General features: G+C 35.2%; 1 protein-coding gene across 3 annotated transcripts in view; it reads left to right on the forward strand.

Annotated features, from left to right (window-relative positions):
• Positions 1 to 21,615, forward strand: part of LOC144959817 (microspherule protein 1-like) — a 26,354-nt gene extending 4,739 nt beyond the window's left edge. For all 3 annotated transcript variants that reach the window (XM_078892596.1, XM_078892595.1, XM_078892597.1), the window contains 12 exons: positions 764 to 968; positions 1,406 to 1,692; positions 4,159 to 4,266; positions 5,291 to 5,400; positions 7,388 to 7,496; positions 8,650 to 8,788; positions 11,924 to 11,999; positions 13,430 to 13,458; positions 14,857 to 14,949; positions 16,236 to 16,318; positions 17,270 to 17,485; positions 21,008 to 21,615. In XM_078892596.1, coding sequence (XP_078748722.1) covers positions 764 to 968; positions 1,406 to 1,692; positions 4,159 to 4,266; positions 5,291 to 5,400; positions 7,388 to 7,496; positions 8,650 to 8,788; positions 11,924 to 11,999; positions 13,430 to 13,458; positions 14,857 to 14,949; positions 16,236 to 16,318; positions 17,270 to 17,485; positions 21,008 to 21,115 — 1,563 coding nt within the window. In that variant the 3' untranslated portion in view covers positions 21,116 to 21,615. The remainder of the gene's footprint in view (positions 1 to 763; positions 969 to 1,405; positions 1,693 to 4,158; positions 4,267 to 5,290; positions 5,401 to 7,387; positions 7,497 to 8,649; positions 8,789 to 11,923; positions 12,000 to 13,429; positions 13,459 to 14,856; positions 14,950 to 16,235; positions 16,319 to 17,269; positions 17,486 to 21,007) is intronic.
• Positions 21,616 to 22,199: the final 584 nt, after the last annotated feature.

The following is a 22,199-nucleotide window of genomic DNA, read 5'->3' on the forward strand; positions in this document are numbered from 1 at the left end:
TTTATTTATTTATTTATTTATTTATTTATTTATTTATTTATTTATTTATTTATTTTTTTGCATCTGACAAACTATGGGAATAAAGTAAAGTGGAATTTTCACAGTGCTAGATGTCCGGTAATTAGTGGAATTTCCGCTATTTGGATTTTCCATGATATTTTCCATTATTTTTCAATATTACAATCAGCTGGCTCCTCATCTTTTGGATGTTGATGGTAATTCCTGCTATCATTACTTGAGCATTTTTATAGTGTAATATCCAATAAATGTGCTCAAAGTGCTTCACAGTGGTCCTTAGCTAGCTGCAACACTTAACATGTAGGACGAAACGTGATGCCTGTTATGTTATAATGCAATATTGCAATTTTTTTTCTGATAGACAATACTGTTATTGGCCAGGTGCTCATTTTACATTTAAGTCGGTAAGAGAATGTGAGTAAAGAGCCTTTTCCTAAGACTCATCTCTACGATTGGGGTCCTGGTAGCTCAGTTGGTAGAGCACTTTGTTCACATGTTAAAGGACTGACATTGATCCTGGGTGAAATTCAAACTTTTCTGGCCTCCCTACCCTCCCTGTTCACCCAGCATGGCAGTGATTGGGTAGCTGGTAGCTGGGTCTGTTAGATCTGGTGGAAAGGACTTTGGGATGGACTAGCATCCTATCCAAGGGGCAGCTAGCAATAATTATTATCTGTTTCACATAGAAACTGGGATAAATTCCTGCTCTAATAGACTACTTTTTTTTTTTTTTTACTTTTGAAAGGTCCACAATCAGACGCAAAATACAGTTTCCACAACGTTGTCACAAACGGTGATACCCACTGCCCAAGTCGTCAACTCAGTTGGAGTCCTGGCAGGAAATCTCGGAGTGACCTTGACCTCTTCACCTTTGACTTCATCATCAGTTCATTCATCCTCTGCTTCTGTATCCACTCAATCACATCCTGTCCCCGTCAGAGTGGGTGAAAGTGAGTGAATTCCAGTTTTTTCTTCTTTTTCCTCTTCTTCTTCTTCTTCTTCTTCTTCTTCTTCTTCTTCTTCTTCTTCTTCTTCTTCTTCTTCTTCTTCTTCTTCTTCTTCTTCTTCTTCTTCTTCTTCTTCTTCTTTAAATTATTATTATTATTATTATTATTATTATTATTATTATTATTATTATTATTATTATTATTATTATTATTATTATTATTATTATCGTCGTCGTCGTCGTCGTCATCGTTATTATTATTATTATTATTATTATTATTATTATTATTATTATTATTATTATTATTATTATTATTATTATTATAAAGGCATTTTATTATAGGGTAGCACACAAACATGCTAAGATTATTTTTTTTTCTTTTTTCTTTTTTTTTCTCCATATGATTTAAATGGGAATGAATTGATGAATTTTGTCTTTCAGAAGAAGTCAAAAGTATGAAGCAAGCGGATACAACTAGTCATGTCAAACCTCCAGCTGAAAAACGAAGCAAGCCAAGTTCTGGAAAGTCGACAGGGGGCAAGTCAGGCCACTCAAAAGGCACAGCCTCCAAGGGAACGACTGGTAAAGGTGGTGGGAGCGGAGGTGGTGGAGGGGCTGGAGGAGGAGGAGGAGGTGGAGCAGGAGGAAGTGGTGGTGGTGGAGGATCCAAGTCTAGTTCTTCGACAGGAAAGTCTGCTTTGCCAAGGTCTGGACATGGTAAATCTAAGGTGAGTTAAATAAAAATTTGAGCTTTTATATAGTGAAATATCCACTAAACGTGCTCAAAGCGCTTTACAGGGGTCCCTGGCTAACAGCAACATTTAACATCTAGGACTGGACATGACACCTGTTAGGCGGTATTACAATTTTTCAGGACAGAGACAACGCTGTTAATGTCCAGGTACTCATTTTACATCTGAGTATGGTGAGAGAATGTGAGTAAAGAGCCTTCTCAAGGACTCAACTATGCGCTGAGCGAGGCTCAAACCCAGGACCTTCCGATCCGAAAGTGAATGTCTTACCACTAGACCACATAACCTCACAAGGTTACTGTATGTGTTGGGCTGTTAAAGAGTGCTTTTATTAGAATACTTATCCTCTTCTTTTGTCACTTTATTACAAACACTGCCTAAAGTTTTTGATTTTTCCCTGGTCCTACCAGGGATCCAGAGCTGACAGGGAGACAGTCAAAAATGTATTGTACCTATTTTTAGAGATGATAATTTATTTTCCCGTATAAATCATCTCTCTGATTTGTACTAGGCGCTATATAAATTGATTATATTGATTGACATTATTATTTATAATATTATAATTATATTATATGCTAAACCGATCTGTGGACCCAAGGAGAGCACTATAACAGTCCTTATCTCTCTTTTATTGCTCTTTATCAAATGCACTTCCAAGTTTTGGACAACTAAATCTGAGGTTGGTGTGAGTGTGTAGGCAGTCGGGGAGCGCTATACTATTAATTGCTAGGTTTCATGTCCTCTTAAAACCCCTTAATTATAAAGTCCCCCTCTTTATGGTGTTTTTTTTTTTTTTCCTGTAATATGAGTCGGAGCGTTTTGTTTTTTCTCTTTTTCTGTAAACCCATGTTCTGATTCTTTAGAGAGAGGAAAGCAGTTAGTAAGTTAGTTTGTATACAGAAGAAGAAGAAGAAGAAGAAGAAGAAGAAGAAGAAGAAGAAGAAGAAGAAGAAGAAGAAGAAGAAGAAGAAGAAGAAGAAGAAAAGATTCAATGTGCTTAAAATTTATTTAAATTTAATTCTGTAGTAGTGGATAGCCTTTTTATTTCTTCTTTGTATCAGATCACAAGCATGTTTACTCTCTCTCGGCTGAGTGAAGGGTTTTGTACAAATAAAGTATCAAATTATTTTCTGGCACTTCTTTAAAAAAAATCAGACTAAGGTTGCATAAGTGAGTTAGTAAAGAGGAAAGAAAATAAAAGTAAAGATAGTTCATATAATGTGGAACACAAAAGAAACAATGTTTTGGCCTTTCTGCTATGCTATACATGTGTTTTGTCTGTGTTCTGACGGGGATAAAGTGCCAAAAATTGTATTTCTTTTGTGTGTGTCACACATGTCGTCACACATGTAAGCCATTTTATGTCTTCTTTCTATCAGATCACATGCAATGTTTACTTTCTATCGGCTGAGTGGAGGGTTTTTGTACAAATAAAGTATCATATTCTTTTCTGGCACTTCTTTACACAATTTCATCTATTGTTCTTATTGGAGAAAGAATATGCAATGGCATTAATAGTATTAGTAGTAGTAGTAGTAGTAGTAGTAGTAGTAGTAGTAGTAGTAGTAGTAGTAGTAGTAGTAGTAGTAGTAGTAGTAGTAGTAGTAGTAGTAGTAGTAGTAGTAGCAGAAGTAGTAGTTGTAGTCGTAGTCGTAGTAGTAGTAGTAGTAGTAGTAGTAGTAGTAGCAGCAGCAGCAGTAGCAGTAGCAGTAGCAGCAGCAGCAGCAGCAGTAGTAGTAGTAGTAGTAGTAGTAGTAGTAGTAGTAGTAGTAGTAGTAGTAGTAGTGGTAGTGGTAGTAGTAGTAGTAGTAGTAGTAGTAGTAGTAGTAGTAGTAGTAGTAGTAGTAGAGCAGCAGCAGCAGCAGCAGCAGCAGCAGCAGCAGCAGCAGCAGCAGCAGTAGTAGTAGTAGTAGTAGTAGTAGTAGTAGTAGTAGTAGTAGTAGTAGTAGTAGTAGTGTATGGCTACACCTCTAAATTCATTTCATCAATCAATTTGAAGAAACCCAACATTTCCTGGCATTGTGGAGTGGCACTTATACCAAAAAGGAAAAAGGACTCTGCACTTTTCACCAGATCTAACAGAAAAAGGACACATGCATGAGATAATATAGGAACGTCAAAAGCCAATAAAATGAATTAAAGTAGTCCCTCAGAGCCATTCGGCCCATGGAGCCGGAGTTTATCCCGGTTTCTTCAGCGTGAAACGGACATTAGCAATTGCTTGCTATCCTTTGGCTAGGACGCTAGTCTATCGCAAAATACGTTCCACCAAATCTAATAGACTACCCATTCACTGCTGGGTGGACAGGGGGGGGGGGGGGTCAGAAAAAAATCTTGACAGCACCCGGGATCAATCTCGGTCCCTTTGCGCGTGAAGCGAGTGCTCTACCAAATGAAATGAATAGTAATGAGAATCTTTTTTATCTATTTTTGTCGTTGCAGTCCAAGTCAAAGAGATCTCGTAAACAGAAGCCTGGCCTCCCGTCCCTCAAAGATTTGGGCAGATGGAAACCTCATGATGACCTGGCTCTTATCACGGCTGTACAACAGGCAAGAAATGAGATTAACTCAATTGTTTACCGTATTGTGTTAGTAATCCTTCAAAGCGGCTATGTGGTCAAGTGCTATGACACTCGCATTCGGATTGGAAGGTCCCTGGTAATAGTGCTTAAGGCTTTACAGGCATGATGTCATGTAATAGATAATTTTTAAATAATTTATTGCAAGTCCCGTCAGTCAGATTTAACAGCCTCAGCTATAATCAATGCTGTTTGGACATAACATTCATATCATCTTCCTTTTCCTCCAGGGGCTGATGAGAAAAGTGTTTCATTGAAGCAAAATAACAATAATAAAAAAAAGACAATCAAAAATATATAAACACTCCACCTATACGATAGAACCCCCACCCCCCCTGTTGCAAAAAAAACCAAAAACACCCACTAAAAACGAAAGAGCCCCCCATCACGCCCGCAAAAATTAAAAAAACAATCCCAAAATACCAAATAATTAGATACTGTTAACTTTAGAATTACAAATGATATTTTTATTAACTCCATTTATTTCAATGATCAACGCTAGTGATAGCGACCCTGGCCGGAGTCCTTGCATGGGAGGGAAACAGTCAAATGCATAGTTATTGTTTTGGGAGATGATATTTTTTTCCCTTGTAAATCATCTCTCTGTTATGTATTATTATATTTGTTATTTATGTATTATGTATAATGTAAGCATTTGAGTGTATTCTTCTTTGTTGGATTTTGTGCTTGTGTCCGGATGAGACTTAAAGGTGATCTCAAACTAAGTACATTGATGGTTTGCTTTTGGAATCTGCATCTGATCCCTATTTGTTCCCAGTTCCCCTTTGTCTTCCTTTCTCTTGGGTGCTTTAATTGTAATTCTATAACTTTTTACTATCCCATTTTCTTCCTTTTTACTGGCGCTGATATAACCTAAATGTGTTGCAAGCACCGTAAAACCCTTAAAAACAAACAAAACAATGAATTCTGTTTCCTTTATTAATGACATTGGGCCTTCTAAGGTGTATTTTGTAATTTTTCTTTTTTTTCCACAGACAAATGACTTGAGTGCTGTTCACACGGGAGTTAAGTTCTCCTGTCGTTTCACATTGAAGGAAATCGAGGAGCGGTGGTATGCCCTGCTTTACGACCAGTCCATTTCAAAGTGAGTGGCTTGAATCGCATAAACTGTCAATGATGGTCTCTCCTTACCACCTAAGGCAAAATCGTCACATTTGTTACGACACAATGTACATTTTTTCTTATTACTATTTATTTTGTATATCAAAAACGTTGAAGAATGATATTTGTTTTTAATCAATATTAACATAAAGTTGTTTTGTAGAGAGCTTGTTTGAGTTTAAAATATCAATTTTTCTGCTAGATAAGCCTGGTATTTTGGGAAAATACTGAAAATGATGGGTAAGGAAAGAGTTAAAGATTATCTATGTTTTGTTTGTTTAGGGGTTTTACAGCACCTGTGACTCTTAAACTATTATCTATGGCTATATCTTCAATTGTATGGGATACAATGTACACTTGTCAGAAGTGACTTGTCCATAAATCAGTGTGCCAGATTTTGTGGTTGATTCTAATAATAAAAACCACTGAATGGTTGTTTTAAATAGTCCTTCGGTCCTTTAGGCCAGTGGAGCCTGTTTCTATAGTGTGAGACCGACAATGGCAATTTTTTGCTCCCCTTTGGATAGGACACTATCACTTTTCACCAGATCTAACAGATCCGGATACCCAATCACGGCTGGGTGGATTAGGGGTAGGGGGGGGGGGGGGGGGGGGGGGGGTGACACAGGTGGTCTACCAACTAAGCTCTCTGGTCTTTTTTTCTTCGCTTCATTGATAAAATTCTTTCGCTTATTGAACGGAAACAAAAGCCGTCATTGTTCTCCATTGGCGTTAGCTGTGCTAGTTAATGTGTTTTCACAAGGCAGTGATGGCATGAGAGAGACAACGGATAGATAAGATAGGAGTGGAAATGATTAGGTACTAGATTTATAGATAAAAATGTCGAGTGCTGAGTGTGTAATCAACAATCCGATATGCTGGTTTTGTCTTCTTATTATAGTACACATCATGCAACGCTGCACTGTATTGTAATGAGACCTTACCAAAAACACCCACGTTTGACCTCCTCACATTCTTCATATTCTTTGTAAAATACTTAACAATACGAAATTGAATTTAAGCTTCAATTTAATATACGAAAAAAGATAAAATGGACATTTCGGGTTTCCCCTTTATCAAGAAAACTGGATGAATGAAACACTACGGATGAATGAGATTATCTACATTCAATTTCACATTGGTATTTATTTCTTCGAGCTTCGAGCAGCACCATTTACATTATTTTGTAAAATACTCAACACCGAAATCTCAAAAAACATGGAAATCTTTGACAAATAAGCCCGGTTCCAACTTGTTCAAGATTTCTGTGTCACACTCTAATAATAATAATAAAAATGTTGCAAGTAATCGTGAAGATAATGACAATAGCAACAAAAATAATAATGATTAGGAAAAAATGTTGCTAACACGAACACTTTTCCGGGTTGACAAATGAAAGAAATCTCATGCCGATGTTTCAGTGCATTCTTTCATGGGCATCCCTGGTTTCCCAAACAAAAGTCGTCATTCAGAGCCATTGGGCCCTTGGAGCCGGAGTTTATCCCGGTTTCTATAAGGTGAAACGGACAATAGCAATTGATTGCTATCTTTTGGATAGGATGCTGGTCTATCGCAAAGTACTTTCCACCAAATCTAACAGACTCAGCTACCCATTCACTGCTGGGTGGACAGAGGTGGTGAGAAAAAATAATCCCGACTGCACCCGGCAGAGATCGGGTAGCTTGGTATATCAGATCTGGTGGAAGGTACTTTTCGATAGATTAGTGTCCTATCCAAGGGTAACGAGCAATTACTATTTGTCTGTTGAACACTATAAAAACCAGGATAGACTCCTGTTGCATTGGCAGTCCTGAAGGACTCTTTTTCTATCGAGTTCAGCATGAATGAAAATGTATTCATTTCGAAGGTAATAAGAGTTAAAAAGTAAAACAGGAATGGGTATTGATACATGTTTAAACTATGTTATTAAATGGTTTATGATTTCTTTTGTTTTAAATGGTGTTCAACAGGATTGCAATGGAAGCAGCTCGCCAACTTCACTCTGAGACGGTGGCCACAATTCAAGGGAAGGCACTCTACAGTAATGCCGAGGAACAATTGCTTGGGTCCTATGCTGCAGTGAGTGGCAATGACATTATTATTATTATTATTATTATTATTATTATTATTATTATTATTATTATTATTATTATTATTATTATTATTATTATTATTATTATTATTATCATTATTATTATTATTATTATTATTATTATTATTATTATTATTATTATCATCATCATCATCATCATCATCATTATTATTATTATTATTATTATTATTATTATTATTATTATTATTATGATCGTCATTATATTTTTATTATTATATTTGTTATTATCATTATCATCATTATTATTATTATTATTATTATCATTATTATTATTATTATTATTATTATTATTATTATTATTATTATTATTATTATTATTATTATTATTATTATTATTATTATTATTATCATGATCGTCATTATATTTTTATTATTATATTTGTTATTATCATTATCATCATCATTATTATTATCGTCATCATCATCAGCAGCAGCATTATCAAAGTCATTGATATTTATACAAATTCTACATTGTACTTGATCCGCCCCATTTCACTTTGATGCATGACTCACTTGCTACCACCTGGGGAGGTTCCTGACCTCCCATAATGTACAGGGAGGCACTTACTATGTCTTTTATCCCCCTTTTTATGTTTTCCAACATGCTTTCTGTCTTTGTCTTGGGATGAGATTACTTGGTTTTGTCCTGGCCCTGGCCGGATACCCTAGCGGGGAAGGAAACAGTCAAATGTATAGTTAGAGTTTTGGGAGATGGTAATTTTTGTCTTGTAAATCATCTCTCTGTTATGCACTGTGTTATGTTTTGTTTACATATTATTTATGATGTGTAAACATTTGAGTGTATTCCTCTTAGTTTGGACCTCTGCTTGTGTCTGGATGAGACATTTAGGTGATCTCAAACTAAGTACACTGATAGTGTGCTCTTGGAATCTACATCTGTCCCCTATTTGAACCAATTCCCCTTTGTCTTACCTTTTCTCGGGTGCTTTGATTTTTATTCTAGAACTTTTTACTATCCCATTTTCTTCCTTTTTACTGGTGCTGATATGACCTTAATGTATTGCAAGCGCCGTAAAACCCTTAAAAACAATCACTTCCCTACCAGGTTAAAAATGTCACTTATTTTTTTATGTGTTCATTTCTTCATTCACCATTTAGACTAGCCAGCCGACAGTTGAAAACTTCCAGAGTCTTCTCACACAGCACCCAGATGTCTTCCACCCAGCCAGGACAGCCAAAACACTACAGTCCCACTGGATCATGATGAAGCAACACCATCTTCTGCCAGACCAAAATGGTAGGGGCTAGAAATGGGGAACTCGTGGTCTCTCCTGGCCAGTTGATAGCATAGACATACCTGCCTATTACTACGGAACGTCCGTAATTGTTACGGAAGTGTAAGGACAATAACGGGCTTACGAAAATAGAAGAAATATTACTGATACAAATGGTCGTAACGTTAAATTAAAAAATAATAATTTATTTATTAATATAGTGTGTATAAATATTTTGTTTGAAGAACTGTAAATGGTGTTAATATATATAATGTGTAGCAGATGTAGTTTTTACTTATTCAATGGACTTGATTTCTTATGAATATTTTGCCATGCTGTGGAAAATGGACTTTGATTGAGGATTGACCCGCATAAGTAGTAGGCCTATATAACATGGTACGTTTATTTTACATATATAAAAGGGTGTATCTATCATTATTTTTGTTTGCTGTAGTATTACTGAAATTTGACCATTAATTACTGATGAATTTTGTATTTCTTACCGAATTTGAAATTTTCAAGTAGGCAGGTGTACATAGATAAACTCTAGGGGGTAGCAGGGCTCAGCGGTACGGTCAGGTACTGAGTTCGATCACCCGCCATTGCGCTGTGTGGCCTTGAGCAAGTCACCTCGCCTTAGCTCAATTTGCAGTGCTGCACTGCGGCTGATGCCTGTTTTATTCCAGTCTTCCCTTGGAATAGACCCTAGAGACATATTTCCCCTTTGGGATGAATAAAGGGAATTTTATTTTATTTTATTTATTTATTGACCCAGGCCTTTTTGTTATTCTCTGTGTGCTGAATTTATGAGTTGTCAGTTGTTTTATTTATGCCTTTGAATTTTTTGGTTATGACAACCCTTGTTGGTGAATTCCTCATCAGAATATAGGAATGATGATGACTATTCTGATTATAATTCCTTATTTCATGGTATTTATAGAACACCATAGTTGCGAATATGTTGTCCTTTTTAAAATATCGCTGATAACTAGAAAAGTTGATCAAAAATACCTGCACATAAATTTATTAGAGGCATTTCCGAAAGGGGTGAAGTGGCCGAGTGGTTAAGGCATTGCACTGTGACCTGGAAGGTCCCGGGATTCGAGCCCTGCTTCAGGCTTTTTCTTCCAATTTGCTCACCTGGACAACATTCCTGTTGACATCAGACATTGTGTTTAATGAATTATCTATATTCCTTTGTGGCAACGATGTCATGGCAGAAGGGCATATTAAAAAAAAATTTTTTTTCTCCAAATAACATACAGTGGAGTTTGCATAATATCAATAGCTTTTAAAGTGAACACCTCTTGTTGGTTCAAAATTTTCGGTTCTTTATCTAATTGTGTTCTATTGATGATGTAATAAAGTCAAACGTGCTTAAAGTCAACCAAGCCAAGAAGACAGTGTTGGCTTTTATCAGGATTACATTGTATCTCATACCTTAAATTCTGACTATACTTCCTATCCTTATTATCATTCATTTTTTTTTTAATTCTCAGAAGTAACATTACATTGTTGCCAGTTTAGTTAAATGTCTTCAAGCCAAAAAAAAAAAAACCCATAATAATTGCAGGAAAAGTATTTGGTTGAAATAGTAACAGTGATGGCTGATTCTCTATTTCTTGTTTTACTTGTAAATGAGGAGCTTGAGCTCGTTGTCATACATTTGTTGTTTATGATTAATGTAAAAAAGAAAGTCTTTTGGTGCATACCTATTGTGTTATTTTTTTTCTAGGGTAAAGTTCGATTTCTATTTTAAAAAATATTTAAGTATTATGTTTGCCAATTAGGAAAAAGTTAGTCATGTTTTTATCCTATTCACGAGTAAATTAGTCTCCAATTTAGACGATTTTTTAATTGAAAATTTTGACAAAGTAAAATGACTATTTATAAACCGTGGAACTAATTGTATCATACTGGGTGGGGTTCCCTACCTCCACAGTGGGAAGGGAGGTACTTACCGTGTCTTCTATCCCCTTATATCTGTTTTCCAATTTGCTTTCTGTCTTTGTCTTGGTGTGAGATTGCTCGGTTTTGTCCCGACCCTGGCCGGAGTCCTTGACTGGGAGGGAAACAGTCAAATGCGTAGTTATTGTTTTGGGAGATGATATTTTTTTCCTTGTAAATCATCTCTCTGTTATGTGTTATTATATTTGTTATTTTTAATGTATAATGCAAGCATTTGAGTGTATTCCTCTTTGTTGGATTTTGTTCTTGTGTCTGGATGAGACTTATAGGTGATCTCAAACTAAGTGCATTGGTGGTATGCTCTTGGAATCTACATCTGATCCCTATTTGTTCCCAGTTCCCCTATGTCTTACTTTTTCTTGGGTGCTTTAATTGTAATTCTAGAACTTTTTACTATCCCATTTTTTTCCTTTTTACTGGCGCTGATATGACCTTAATGTGTTGCAAGCGCCGTAAAACCCTTAAAATTAAAAACAAAACAAAACAAACAATTGTATCATAGGAGGTGCATGTCATTGTTAAAATTAAAAAATCAAAAGAAAAAGAAATTAGATACAACTTTTATTACGTTTGTTGTCTGCGGTAGGTCTTTGATAGTTTGGAAGTAAATTTAAAGGCCAAAGTTTTGCTGATGTATGAGACTCTCATCAACTTTGTTAAAAACTTTTTTAGGTGGGGGTTTAGGTTTTTACTTTTATTTGTCTTTATTATCAGACCTGTGACCAGCAACTAACAAAAAAATCTGTATATTTTTTATGTAAAAAAAAAAAAAGTCTGAATTTGAAGAAATGAAATAAATTAAGAAATAATTATAAAAAAATAAATTTCTCTTTATTCAGTCCCAAAATTTTGCTTTTAAGGTTTATTGCAAGGTTAGACTTGAATAACCCTGGTATCATGAATAAATGGAATTATATTTTATTTATTATTTTATTTTACTAAGACCTCCCCCCCCCCCTCCCCCAATAAAAGCCCTACAACTCTGAAATCAATGAAGCCAGGAGCTTCAATAAAATAAGATTTGCATTGATTGAAAATTGCTCTTTTTGGTGAAAATAGATAGATTGTGGCCTTCAGTTATGTTATAACCGGATAAATAGGGGAAGCAATTTTTGTTTCTTGTTTAAAGTCATTCATCGCTCTATCTTAAAAGTGTTAAAGATGGTAATGATCAATCTTCTGTGTTGCAGTTCAACCACTACCGCGAGGAGATCACATTCTCAACCTGTCCGACATTGAAGACTTTATGAATGACGACTACATCAGGTGAGTGAAAACATAGGTGATAATCTAGGATGTCTGTGAAATTAATTTATAGCATTTATTTAGCGCATTTCATTAGATTTACCATACCATGCTCAAATGCACTTCACAATCTTTCATGTATTCCCCCAACAGGCCATCTGGAACCATTTTTCTATCTCATACAGTACTGGTCACCTGATAGGCATCCTTTTTGTATTAACACTCTTATAATATCCTTCACTGCCTATAGCCAGGTGCTGATACACACCTGAGTCCTGTGGGGGGGGGGGGGGGGTAATGTGTGTTAAGTGACTTACCCAAAGACACAATGTCTTGACCAGAATTATACACAATTACTATCACCCATCCAGTATCTGGGTAGGCTCACGCTTAACAGTGTTTGACTTTTGTGGCAAGACGAGTCACTGAACCACTCATCTGTAACAAAATATTATCTTTAGGAATGTGGCATAAGGTCATTTTTATAACGTTTGGCATTGAATAATGACAGAAGTTTAAAAATTTGATCAATTGTCTTCAAAAGAATAGCAGGAATAGCTGCTCAGTGTTGAAAAAAATGCGCGGACAAAGTTGATATTTTATCCATACATTAAAAAAACAAAACAATTTTAGAAGCTGCAACTGCTAGTCTTTTGGTCCAAGACCATTGGTTTTTAAAATTTATCATTCACTTTCATTATCAACCCTTGTAAATGTTGCTGCTCGAAACTCGAAGTTAAGATGAATCATTCATCTTAACTACGCCACTACTACATCATCTCATTCATCTGTGGTGTTTCATTCATCCTGTTTTGTTGATAAAGGGGAAACCCGAAACGTTCATTTGATCTGTTTTTGTTATTAAATTGAAGCTTACATTCAACTTCACATTATTATTTATTATCAACCCTTAGGAACTGATTAAAAACTAGTTCCTTCCGTAGTAAAAGAAAAAAAAATATTTATGATTTTTTTATATCAAACATTACAAAATCGACCTTTTGTCATTTTTCAAACTTACAGTTTTTCTTTTGCTTCAACTTCATTCATTATAGTTTTATATTTCTTTGAGATAACTTTTCCCCCCTCAGCTGATAATAACAATTATTATTATTGTCATTATTATTATCATCATCATTCTTCTTCTTCTTCTTCTTCTTCTTCTTCTTCTTCTTCTTCTTCTTCTTCTTCTTCTTCTTCTTCTTCTTCTTCTTCTTCTCTTCTTCTTCTTCTTCTCTTCTTCTTCTTCTTCTTCTTCTTCTTCTTCTTCTTCTTCTTCTTCTTCTTCTTCTTCTTCTTCTTCTTCTTCTTCCTCTTATTATTATTATTATTATAATTATTATTATTATTATTATAATTTATTATGATTATGATTACGATTATTATTATTATTATTTATTTAAAAAAAAAAAAAATTATTTAAATTTGCTTCTCATTTTTTAAATCTCCAGTGAAGCTAAAGATGATGCTGTTGAACATGGTAAGGATGTTAAAATATTGACTTTCAAAAGCCGAAACTTGTTAGCCTAAATGGCATGAGTTCCTGCAAGCAATTGGTATACATATGTGTGGTAGGCAAGGAAAACCCAGTCAAAATCCGAGACACAGGGGAAGACAGTTGAAAAATGATCTACGATAACTTATTGACAGATTAAAACCAAGAAAATACCCAAGGACAAACTATAAATTCTTAAAATGAGTGATTTAATCATCCTGCCCTCACATAAAACGGGGAAATGTGAGGATGAAATATTGAAAATGTGTCAATCATCTTTTTTTTTTCAACCAAAGTCCATTTTTGGTTCCACAATCTATGCATGTTTGGTGTCAGTATTGAGGTCAAAACAGCAGGTACTCAGTAAAACATACTCATGAATTTACTACACGTTCCAATGCTGGGAAAATCATCGCATGGGTCGATGTTGATAAAAAAATTGCAAAAATAGTTCTCATATTTCTAATAATCGACTTTAAACCCCATCTTCTCAATTTTATGTTTTCTCACCCAGGCATCTATGAATCGTCATATCAACGGTTCTAATTGAAATATCAAGATGGAATAAACTGCAAAATACCTGGCATTGCCTGAGCTTCATGATACAATTAACATCTTATTTTCATAGATTGATCGGTTTAGTTAGATTTTCCTGGAGGCTTGATTAGACGTCAGGAGACATTTGAGGCAAATGAAAAGTAGATCGAGAAGAAAAATGAAAATATTTTTAATCAGAATTCCTCGTTAAAAACATGGACAAGCTGATCCTGAATCTTGAAACCCTCTAATCAATACTCAAGTTTTTACATGGTCGCTGCCGTGGTCATATAGATATACTATAAATTTTTTAAAACAATTGAGCTTTTATATAGCGCAATATCCACTAAACATGCTCAAGCACTTTACAAGGGGTCACTGGGCAACAGCAACACTTAACATGTAGGACAAGACATAATGCCTGTTAGGCGACATTACTATTCTTTTTTCAGACAGAGACTACGGTGTTATTGTCTAGGTACTCATTTTACACATGAGTACGGTGAGAGAATTTGAGTAATGAGCCTTTTCCAAGGACACAACTATGCACCGAGCGAGGTTTGAACCCAAGACCTTCCGATCCAAAAGCGAATGTCACATACCACTAGACCACACAGTCGCACTAATATACAAGCAGTGATTATTTGAAGAAGGAGAGGAAGAAGAGAAGCTGCCAACTGTTTTGATCCCTTTGGAATTACCTTGTTTTACTCAGTCTTATTGAATGGACAATAGAAGAAATTTAGTTGATTCTCATTCGTGTTGACTTTGAAAACAGTTTAAGAAGATCCTCTTGTTATGTTTTGTTTGTTTATTCATATTATTCTTTATCATTTTCATACTCAGAACTAGCACTGGCAGATCGTCGCAGCAAGCGGGAGATTCGACACCTAGAACAGGAAATGCCGAAATGGCACGTTCTCGTGGACAGCGTTACAGGTAATAGTCGAAGTAAAAAATGGAGCTTTTGTATGCCACATTATCCTCTAAACCTGCTCAAATTGCCGTTTTACAAGGGGTCCCAGGCCAACAGCAACACTTAACATGCAGACCGAAACATGACGCCAGATAGGCTACATTACAATTTTTTCCGACATAAACACAATGCTGTTATCGACCAGGTACTCATTTTACACCAGAGTACGGTGAGAGAATATGAGTAAAGAGCCTTTTCCAAGGACTCAATAATGCACTGAGCGAGGCTCGAACCCAGGACCTTCTGATCCGAAAGGTAGTTTCATACCTCTAGACCGCATAGCCGCACTTAAATCTCAAAGAAGGATCAGGTTTGAGATGTTTAAAAAAAAATAAAAAAATTGAGGGTCATTTTAAACTCTATTGATTATTACTTACTTACTTATCCGAACCAGCGATCACCTGAGCTCTAGCCCTTCGGTCTTGGGCCATGACGCAGAAGTTAGATGTCTTTTGTAGTTGTTCTAGGTGACTATAAAGTGTGTTACTGATGCTTGGAATTGGTGGGAGGACTGTGCATCTCAGCTATTGGTTTTTGAAGTACAAGTAATCTGGTCAAGTTTTTTTTGTTTTTTTTTTAAAGATGTGTTTCATCAGTGTATGGTAGCAGCACAGAGCAACCCAATCTATTTTTTTTTTGTTATTAATTTTTTTGTTCAAGGTAATAAACAAAAATGAATTTATCAGCTTTAAAAAGAATAAAATACCATATACGGAAAATTTCGGGCTCCAAGCCCTTCTTCCGCCAACAAAAAAAAATCCCAAAAAACAATGAGCACATAAATATATTACTTATTAAATACACAGATAGACGGCAGAGAAAAAATAAGCACATCCTTTCTGCATTAAGATCTTGGGAATCATTCCATAACTAGACATATACCTATATATATAGCAACTGCACCTGGGTTCCATACAGTCCTTTTTGCCTGTTAAGTGTGTGCTCTTCCAACTCTTTCAACAAATATCATAAACTTATCTACCTAGTATATTATAAACCCTCAGTATATTTTCCAATGACCTGCTAAGCGGAAAAAAGGAAGTACAGAAAGTCTTTTTACTGCAGTTCAGCGCTCAGAAAGGGGTCACTCAATGTGTTTGTGTAAAAGTTCAGTAACTTTTTGCCTCCTGAATTGGCAACCCTAACCCTGTGTTAACATTCTCAATCAAACTATATCTTGTAAAGCACCGTTGAACACGTTCGATGGAAATCGGTGCTTTATCAATTTTATTTATTTATTTAACAACAGGAATCTCCATGCCAGACTTTGACAATCAAACACTGGGAGTTCTCAGGGGTCGTTTGGTGCGTTACCTCATGAGGTCAAGGGAGGTGAGTTTGAAAGTTTTTTCTAAAATAATTTAATTCTATCGTGCACAAACATAATCAGTAGTTATTGTCTCCTTCCTCCTCCTCCTCCTTCATCTTCTTCTTCTTCTGATATTTTTTCAGTTTAAAAAAAAAATGTCTATTGAGCTCGAAAATCTCACAGATTGAGGGAGATCATTCCAAATCGTGGGTCCGAATTTCATAAGAGACATATCGCCAAAATATTTAAGTTTAGTTTTTGGAGATGCTATCAATTTTAAATCATGGGATCTAAGATTTCTCAGAGGTACGTACGGGTAGGGGATTCCATAGTCTACCAGAGGATGGGCAGAAGGAATTGAGGTGGGTGTTTGATCTGGATGTGGGAATGTGGGAATCATCATTATATATACATGTTCTCTTGCTGGGTTGGAGACATGTCTGATAGTTTCTGGGAAGTCAATTGCAATTTGTCTGCGGTAGATCTTTTGGCGGGTACATAATTTTTTTTTCTGTTGAGATTTTATATAGCACAATATCCATTAAATGTGCTCAAATCACTTTACAAGGGGTCCCTGGCCAACAGCAACATTTAACATTTAGGACGGGACATGACGCCTATTAGGTGATGTTACAATTTTTTCAGACAGAGACAATGCTGTTAACGGCCAGATACTCATTTTACACCTCAGTACGGTGAGAGAATGTGAATAAAGAGCCTTCTCCAACTCAACTATGCGCAGAGCGAGGCTCAAACCCAGGACCTTCCAATCCGAAATCGAGTGTCATAGCAGCACTACATAATTTGGCTCTTTGTTTTCATAACTGGAGAGTGTCAAAACTTCTTCTTCTTCTTCTCTGGAATTTATATGAGATGAAGAGTGAATATTACTGATGACACTAGATGAAATAATATTGAAATTTTGATAAAACAAACTGCCCAATTTGTATCTTATGAGACTTTATTCCGACCAGATCTCTCTCGGCCGAGCCACCAAAGACAACCATGTAGACGTCGACCTGTCTCTGGAAGGGCCGGCCTGGAAAGTGTCCCGTCGTCAGGGCATCATCAAACTCAGGAACAGTGGGGATTTCTTTATTGCGAATGAGGGCAAAAGACCCATTCTAGTCGATGGTAAACCCGTTTTAACTGGCAACAAGCAGAAGCTGAATAACAATTCGGTGGTTGAGGTGGGTTTTTTAAAATTAAAAAATTTTTTTTATTGTGTTAGAACTCTATTTGATAATCAATTGAGCTAGTTGAACTGGAAGTCTTTTTAAAGAAAAATTTCCCTGATTTTTGTTTCTTTTTAAAAATTTTATTTTAACGTGTTATGTCTTTTCCATATGTAACCCATTGCCTGAATGTGGTACAGTGGAACTCGGGATACAAAGGGAATAGTTGGACTAGCAAAAAATAAAAATCCCCATTCTAGCAGAGTCCCGTTATATCCATTCATTGAGGGTTTGAAGGGAGGCAATACTGAAGGCAATAAAAGATGCAAGGAACACATTGTGAGTTATCTCCATAAGTACAAGAAAATAAATCAGACTTGACTTCCATCACTTTTCCTAGTTCAAAAAACAGAGCAATTACTGCTATTTTCCCTTACCCCATCCAAACTCTTGTTATGTGTACCCGATGCGATTTCCTCTTTTTTTCTCTACTTTGTTTTTCTCAACTCGGTGCTAAACTTGCAAGTCCCACCCCTTTGTAGCCGTGGTCAAAGAAATATGATCTCGTTATAGTTATAGCCATTTAAAGGCATTCTTGTCAAACTGACTCTTGAGAAAACGCACCTTCCCCAAAAGCTAATTGAAACCAGAAACATTAAAGAAATTGATAAATAGAGGTGCCTAAATGAGTCAATAAAATGGAGATAAAGATATAGGGAGTAAATCTGACTGTGTTTACTTGATAAAGGCCAAGGCCGAAACATCATTTGTTTTGTGTTGTTCGTTCATGAGTCAGATTTACTCCCTTTATCTTTATCTCCATTAAAGAAATTGATAGTGAGAATTTTACGATCGATCTCAAAAGTAGCCTTTAAAAAACGTTAAAAACATCACGGACTTCAATATTCTCTACTCTTTACGACGTTCTTGATAATCATGCTCCAATTGCAAAGAGATTTATGACAGAAAGACGAGAAGCTGGTTGGTTCAACCGTAGCCATCGTTTTGTTATAGCCTGATACTAAAATCCAAAAGGACTGGCAGTTTGACGTCATTATTTGGTTTTTGCACCGCCTAGTGAGTTGTCGTTAGTAGAGCTCATGGAAACTAGTCATTTCATTGGTTGAACTATTGAATACAACTCACGATTTGTTTTCTTTTGTGGCAAAAGACGGGCATTTTGACGTCATTTTTTGGTCAGTATCAGGCCATAACTTTACGAAGGCCACGGTTCAACTCAGAGGTACAAAAGGCACAAAGGTGATTGCAAAAAACTGGATTAATTGTCGATCGTGATATGTACTGCACTATAAAATAAAAAAATCAAATAATTGTGTCAGTGCATAATGACATAATCTGTCAGAAGGTGAACGATACCACTCTTATTTTATCATATATTGATTACTGCAATTCCCTTCTTTTAGGTATAAGTCAAGATAAAATCTCTCGTCTTCAAGTCGTTCAGAATAGTGCCGCAAAATTAATTTTAAGAAAAGCTCGTATGTCCCACTCTCTCCCAATTTTCTACAAACTGCACCGGGTACCAATCAGAGAAAGATTAACTCACAAAATCGCAATAATATGTTGTAAATGTTTAAATGATCAAGCCCTTGTCTACTTAAAAAACCTATTACATCCTTATACATCTTCCGAATAAAACTAAACTCTTAGTTCCTCTTTTTAAATACAATTGTTTTGGCGGGTGATTCTTTTCTGTTGTGGGATGCTGTGAATGGAATTCTATCTCTAGAACCATCAAGAAACAACCAACTCTTAATTCTTTTAAATCGAAACTAAACATTTTCTTTTCACGTTTGCCTATGTTTAATCTGAGATATACTTTATGGTTATAACCCTATGAGTGAATGTTCAATTGTGGGTCTGTGTGTGTGTGTGTGTGTTTGTGTGTTGGAGGGGGGGGAGGGGGAAGTGGTTATGTGTTGTGGCACAAGAGGTGCATTTATTTTTTTAAAAACATTTTTTTAAAACCAATGTAAAGCGCATTGAACGTTATATAATTTTTAAAATGCACTATACAAATGCCATCTATTATTATTACTTTTATTATCATTATTATTATGATTATTGTTTTTATTATTATTATTATTATTATGATTATTGTTTTTATTATTTTTATTATTATTATTATTATTATTATTATTATTTTTATTATTATTAAGATGATGATGTATGATTTATAAGAATGAAATAGGCTGTAGAATGGGGATTTAAAAATTTCCCAGTGTAGCAGAGCTCCATTGCATCGGAGGCGGTTGTGTGTGAGCTGTACTGTAATATGATGTCATTTTGATCATTCATGAGCTTTAAGACAATCCCCAAAAACCCTGTTATTTTTTAAATTATTTTTTTTTTAAACCGTCTAATTCTGGTTTATTGGCACGTTGGGTTGGCAGCTCTTGGGTCTGGTTTGGACTTTAAGTCGATCTCGGATTAGAGACTCATGGAGAGATTGCTCTCTGTATTTACTCCTGTCCTCTGTTTGAACAGGTCTACTTGTCATACATTTTTTTCGAGCACTTTTATTCCCAAATCTATCATCTTTTGACTTTACCACCATCTTCCTTTTCTCTGTTGCTAAAATGACTTTAAAGTGTCGCAAACGAAGTAAAATCTCTAAATGAAAATTGGAAAAGGTATGAATGATATAGAGCCTGAAAAAGTAGAGAGAAAAATAAAATACAATAAAACCATTGGGCCTTTTTAAATAATGTTTAGTCTGTAGTGTATGACTCACAACTTTTCACATTTTTATCTTGCACCAGTGCCAGCTCCCAAATATTTCACATTCATATTTTCAATAAAACTAAATGATTGTTTTTTATTCCTATCTATGAGTAAAAATTTATATTCATATTTTCAGTTCTCTGTAATTTCTGATATCATTATTGCAGTAAAATTTCTTTCAGCATTTTCATTTTTCTGTAATTTCAGATATCATGCTAGCAGTCAAATTTCTTTTTGTATTTCTGTATTTTCAGACATCATATTTGCAGTAAAATTTCTTTCCGCATTTTCATTTTTCTGTATTTTCAGATATCATGCTTGCAGTCAAATTTCATTTTGTATTTGATGTTCTGTATTTTCAGACATCATATTTGCAGTAAATTTCTTTTTCCGTTTTCATTTTTCTGTATTTTCAGATATCATGTTTGCAGTCAAATTTCATTTTGTATTTTAAGTTCTGTATTTTCAGACATCATATTTGCAGTAAATTTCTTTTTCCATTTTCATTTTTCTGTATTTTCAGACATCATATTTGCAGTAATATTTCTTTCCGCATTTTCATTTTTCTGTATTTTCAGATATCATGTTTGCAGTCAAATTTCATTTTGTATTTTAAGTTCTGTATTTTCAGACATCATATTTGCAGTAAATTTCTTTTTCCATTTTCATTTTTCTGTAATTTCAGATATCATGCTTGCAGTCAAATTTCATTTTGTATTTTAAGTTCTGTATTTTCAGACATCATATTTGCAGTAAATTTCTTTTTCCATTTTCATTTTTCTGTATTTTCAGATATCATGTTTGCGATTCACATTTTTAATCAACCAGGATATCATCAACTCCATTAGATCAGATAACTCCAAGCCAGCCCCAGCCAGTTCCATCTCTGCCGTGTCTTAAAATGATGAAAGAAAGAAATATTTACAATTAAAATGTCCATTTCTACGGTTTGTTTTCCATGCTCATTGTGCTTTGCATTTGCAATACTTGATTAGGCCAAATACGGAGTAAAGAGCCACCCCTGTCAGACCTGGAGAAGTCTGGTGAGCGAAATAAAGACTCGGGATCGATCGGAGAAGAGATGAAAACCCAGATCAAGGTCAGAAGTAGTGGAAGGCACTGCTGATGAAACCCCATGGTCCACAAGGAATGAAGATCGATGTCAAATCAGGTCAAAAGGAATCAAATACTGGACAAGTTGCTTGTTAGGAAAACTTTGTTGTATTGGCAATGTATCTTACAATATTCGATCATTGAATTTTATAAAGGAATCAATAAGTGCAATGTTTGTTGTACAATTCTTTACGAAATATATGCTAAAAAAAAATAAATCAATTAATTTTCAATTGAAACAAGGGAATTAAAATTAAAAAAAAAATAAATATATATATACATAAAAACACAGAGTGTCGTTTGCATATTCTTCAGACAAAAAGATTTCCTACTTCTGGTAATACACTGCAATCAGCTGATCTGCCCACGAAAATCTGGCTTGTGCTTTTGTTGAATCGTTAACTCATAGCCATACCACAATACAAGGCAATGATCATCAGAGTCAGAGGAGAGTGAAAAGTTAGTTGTCGTGAGAAGTGCTCAAGGAAATGAATGATCCCATTGATATTCACTTTCTTTTAGTGATCGTCGCTTTGTATTGTTTACAAAGTCACGCCTGAACTCATTGAAAGTGGATTCAATAGTCTGATGTCACATCGCCCAGCAATGACGAGCAGCTTGGTTCTAAACAAAGAAAATCATTACTTTTTATTCTTCATGCTGGCTAGAACTTTTCATGTTTTGTGATCAAAATGTATAAAAGTCAAAACATGATCATATTTATAATGTTTTTCTCCTCTGGATACACTTTTATGCTCGTCGGAGAAATATTTCATAAGGGCATCCACCATTGTTCCTATAGTTTAGAGCCATTTACTAAGTTACTATGCGTCATTTCGAGGGAAGTGACGTCACGACTGTTGAAGCCAAT

This window comes from Berghia stephanieae, chromosome 14 (assembly GCF_034508935.2).
Source record: "Berghia stephanieae isolate SIO BIC M18660-M18661 chromosome 14, UCSD_Bste_1.3, whole genome shotgun sequence".
Lineage (NCBI taxonomy): Eukaryota > Metazoa > Mollusca > Gastropoda > Nudibranchia > Aeolidiidae > Berghia > Berghia stephanieae.